The following is a 5,211-nucleotide window of genomic DNA, read 5'->3' as shown; positions in this document are numbered from 1 at the left end:
TGTGTCCACCGCTTTAACCGCCTACGTAACAATCGCCGCCTCCGTAGCCGCCATAACCTCCGCCGCTACCACATACGAAACCACCGGCACCACCGTAGCCGCCATAATCATCGTGACCGCCATAACCACCGCCATAACCATTGTAACCGCCATAACCACCGCCACTACCACCTACGAAACCATCGCCACCCCCGTAGCCACCGCCAAAGCTACCACCGTAGCCGCCTCCTCCATGGCCACAGCCTTTCTTTTGCAGTGCAAATGCTGAATTTCACAATTAACAAATACTCATAAGCCATAAGGGGTAATACTCAAACACTCACTTTTTCAATTCGAACTTTCAGTAAATATTTTTATTTTAAATAATACTTATTATTACCAATACCGTTATGTCAGTACTATTTGTAAATTCTATATAATTATACTTTATTTTTTGTAAGTACATAATTATACCATTCATTATGCATGTATGATATTACGTTTAGCTTTCGCAAACGTATTCGCCTATTTCCCAATTCATTTGCTGAGAATGGCTATATATAGTTACACTTAAAAAGGCGAAATCATCCCTGAAAGAATACGCTATAAATGTCCAATTGTAATACAACACCGCACATAAAAACAAGAACATAGACTTGCAAGTATTCAATAGCATTTGAAAACATATTACAAATGCTATGTTTAGGATAAATAAGTTCACATTAAACACTCACTTACCGTTGCTGAGCAGGACACAGGAAACAGCGAGCGCTAGAAAGGCGATCATTGTGCATATGGGTCTGAAGGACTGACAATCAAAAAGAAGGTGCACGCTTATATAGGCTTATATCGGACTTAAGTACAAGAGATGAATCGAAAATTATGTTATAGTATTTGATAGACAGATTGCATTTTGAAAATATATAAAATTATCAATCATGCTTATTGATTATTTCATTTAAGTACGCTCAAATCGCGTTACTTAAAGTGAAATTATGGGCATCTAATAGTATATAGGTGTCTATCGCAACCGTTGTTTATTTTTGGTGTTTTCACTTCATATACACTTATATTTGTGAATGCAGCATCAACATACTAAAACAATATCGCGGAAAGAGAAAAAAATCCATTTGAATAACAACCGTACTTAAGTTTTGACAACTGACGACAGAAATGATTCTATGTCCAATGAGAGTCTAAATGTAGTTTTCATGCAGATTCGTTCATACGACACACAGACATAATTTTGTTTTTCGGATCATTTCGGCTTAGAGGACTGGGTGAGTCATGTAAAATATCGAAAATAATATATATATATTTATAAACAACTGGTAGCAAGATGAGTTGTAGATAATTGGTCAGTTACCACATTTTAACTAATTATTTTGACCTGTTAATTCTTTTCAGCTCAATTCAACAGTGAAAAAAGCCCATAATATCACTTTAAGTAATGTTATATTGTAATTTTCACTGACTTATGTTAAAATTATCTCCAAGTTATGTGCTAACATGGACACGTCAGCTTAAATCTGATATGTATATATTGTGGTCTTACAAAGTTTCTGACTTTAGTCTAGTTTAACTATTTTAAATTGAGTGTCATTGTTCCTCATGATATGCATTTAATATAATTGAGTATGTGTCATTGTTCCTCGTGATAAACATTTGATACACGACATAATACACGAATATTTGGTAACCAAGAATATGTTTGAATTGTACCATATTTGCAAAGAACTAAACGCAAACTCGCTTTTCGTATTTGTGATTAAAATATGACGTTAAAACATAGATGTATATTTTGTTAATAAATATAAAATAATGTGGCGGTAATATGTATTTTTAAGAATAAAATATATTAGTATTGAAGGTCTAAGTAAATGCATTACAGATAGTTTTCCAGTAAGACGATATACTAATTAATCATGTACAATTTGATTAATTCTCTTTTCTTTGATCAATGTTGCCGACATTGAAACGTATCAATTTGTGCGCTGTCAGCGTTTTGATGAATACTTGTTAAAACATGTTTAAAATGATCGATCTTTTTGTTTGTTTTTATTTCGCATATATTCTTTGTAATTACCGCAGGTGCATAGGCGCGGAAGCTGCTAATTTCGGTAAAACGTGCATACGTTAATTGGTTTTAAACGGATTAATAATCATAAATGTGTCGCGCTCATTAATTATTTTGATACTTATTCTGAATACCAAGTATTTAATTGTCGAAACACTCACGCTTTCTGATACGACCCGCAAAATTTACGAAGATCGAGTGATTTTACCTGTTTGTACTTACATTATGAAGTTTGCGTGAAATGCTTCACAACAAATAAAAAACAACAGTGGTTGAACAAATGCTGTTCAATCAATTTCAACAGTATATGTCACATGAAAATACGTACAAAGACTGAAATTATAGATAATATTGCATCACCCACTAATGCCAATCCATATAAGTACTAGTGCAAAGATGTGCACCATTCAACATATTGCTATGGCAAAAGCATTTATATTAAGACACACTAAAAAGAATGAGCATTTACAGAAATATAGCAATACAAAAATAACCGGCATGATTGCGATAACGAATTAATGATGGACCGACTACAGTAAAAAGAAAGTGATTTATGAAAACAATCACATTTATACCGCATAAATAAATGTCCTCATTTCTTCATACTTGAATTGTTTTTAATTGTGAACACAATCTAGATCTCAACATTTTTTTTATGTTCTAGTATGTCATAGAATTTAAGCGAGTTTGAACCCCCTTTAAACTATTTGCACGCAATGGAGAATTCAAGACCATGTTAACGGCAAAAACGTTGCTATCCAACGACAGGCACAATAAGTTTGGAATTAATTTATTATTTAAGTTTGCAACAAATATCTGTCAAGGCTGAGTTTAAACAGCAAATGCATAATTTCTAAGAAATGATACATTAACAAATATAATACAATACAATTTTATTCCCCGACTATGGAAGGATCTGTTATAATTGGATCATGCAATGAAAGTCCCTGATAAACTTCTTAACACCGACAGCACTATGGCACCGGAAGTCCATAACATATTCAATCAGTCTCTGATTAGCCTTGACGACGTTAGTTTTTCATGTGCTGGTGGCAGTGTTGTTTCAGCAGGAAGAATGACTTAATTCACAATATGCAAGCAATTATCAAGAGGGTTGATGATTGCGTTCTCCATCCAGACTTTTTTCCTGGTAAAACAACCTCATGCTGTGCAATCATGTTGCACCAGACGTCGATGGTAGAAATTGGACTTGAATTGAACAGCAGCTTGTAATAACTATGGTTGTGAACCTTTTGTATTGCAAAAACTCTAAAACATGGCCCCTCATTTATTGTTGCAATCAATGATTTTACATTTCCCTGTATAGATTAATGGCTAGATGATGACAGAAAATCCTCACATATTTTACGAAAGGATGACGTTTTCTGGAGAAGCTTAATCGCGGCAAATTTTCCAATTTTAAACATCATTGATGTTCTATCACAGCCCGCTAACGCATGGATAATTGTCAGAAGCAGAACTATAACTTTACCATATTAACAGACACACAAAAAAATTAATGAAAAAAACAACAGCACTCAATGATACTTTCCTTTTAGTACAGTTCTTTTATCGGCTTATAAATAAATATGAAATAAATTGTGGTTGTCGTTTTCTAAATTTGATGATATAAATATTGTGTATCGTTTAAAGGGTTGTGAAGTAGTGGGTCTTTGTCTCGGTAAATGGACAATAAGGCCTAGGCTTTCGATCTAATCGATGCAATCAGAGCTCAAATCAATCTTTTTAGGCTAAAGGGTTGTCATAAAATTTTCCCTGATAAAAGATTGTTCATTTTATTCCCATGGTTTTTACACTACCCACTGAAATTAGTTATTTGCTTATTCTTGTATAAATTTTGCGAAAAAAAAACGTGTATCGTCGATTATAAACTTGTAGACGTCATTATAACTAAAATCCTTGTCAATATATTATTTAGCCGACGTCAAATGTTCAACATGCGCTGTAATGCAAATAATGTTGTTCTGCAGGTTGGGTTTTAGGTGCCTTTTAAACTATATTTAAATCAATAAGAGAACAATAATATTTTAGATCAAAGCAAACACTGTAGGTCTGCGGAATAAATTGTTTAAAATAATTCCAATCAAATACCTTGATATGCATTGAACAATTAATGTCCTTTTCAGTATTTAACGAAACATTTATTTATTAGTTAACAGCAAATCATCAATCAATTAATTTTCTTAGTGAATCGATTTTGGGTTTCGGCTGGTTAAGTGTTATCAATAACGACACGATACCATCACTTAACGATTTTGAGACTCAATTGTTCACAAGGTAATGTGTATGGCATTACGATCCGTCATGATGCATTTATATCACACTTCCTTCATGTCCTTTTATATTAACCCATTTATGCCTAGCGTCTAGAAAAAAGGCCTTGGCAAACAGCGTAGACCCAGATGAGACGCCGCATGATGCGGCGTCTCATCAGGGTATGCGCTGTTTGCTTAAAGGAATTTCTTTACGAAATATTCTAAATATAGAAATAAATGTATAATTGACATCCCTAATTTTGGAAATTAATTGATCCAATTTAGCTTGATGGGAGAGTCCACTGGGCATAAATGGGTTAAGAATGCGCTTAACCATCAAAGATGCAAACGTTATGATACACGTAATTATGACTTTTTAACGAACGTAATGAATGTCTTTTCCTGTACTTTATTGTGCGTCAAGTGTTGGCTGACCTTGAAATATATCTATATTTACGTTGTGTGTTTTGACAAATAACTTAATAATGCATTACAAAATGTGCGTATGTGATGTTTGATTCGGATAAAAATAACGTCGGTTAAGTACATGAACATGATTACACTTCAATTTTTTTAAATGGATTAATAATCTTGCATATTAGTATGAGTTGTGGTTATTTATAATTTCGATACACACACTGCATCCAAAACTACAGGATAAACGGCAAGCAAAAGAAAAGTCATATTTAATTAATCAAATATACATGTACACTAAAACGTGCTTGCAGATGCGTTATTGGAGAAATTGTACGGTGCATTAAAAAGGCATATGGAGTTGAAGGATCAAAAACGCTCGAAAATATCTCCGCTTGCACAAGCAAGAAGTTGTATTGCTGACTTTCACAAATCATTTCTAACAATGGTTGAATATTGTGATAT

The 5,211-nt window shown here is 33.5% G+C and overlaps 1 protein-coding gene across 1 annotated transcript; it reads right to left on the bottom strand.

The window, feature by feature from the left end:
• Positions 1-13: 13 nt before the first annotated feature.
• Positions 14-766, bottom strand: LOC127847028 (uncharacterized). Its single transcript, XM_052378576.1, has 2 exons — positions 718-766; positions 14-264 (listed from the first exon to the last, which is right to left on the bottom strand). Exons 1-2 carry the CDS (start codon positions 764-766, stop codon positions 14-16), a joined length of 300 nt encoding a protein of 99 aa, XP_052234536.1.
• Positions 767-5,211: the final 4,445 nt, after the last annotated feature.

The sequence above is a fragment of the Dreissena polymorpha genome, chromosome 1, assembly GCF_020536995.1.
Source record: "Dreissena polymorpha isolate Duluth1 chromosome 1, UMN_Dpol_1.0, whole genome shotgun sequence".
NCBI classification, from domain to species: domain Eukaryota; kingdom Metazoa; phylum Mollusca; class Bivalvia; order Myida; family Dreissenidae; genus Dreissena; species Dreissena polymorpha.
This window is presented reverse-complemented; position numbering and strand designations above follow the sequence as displayed.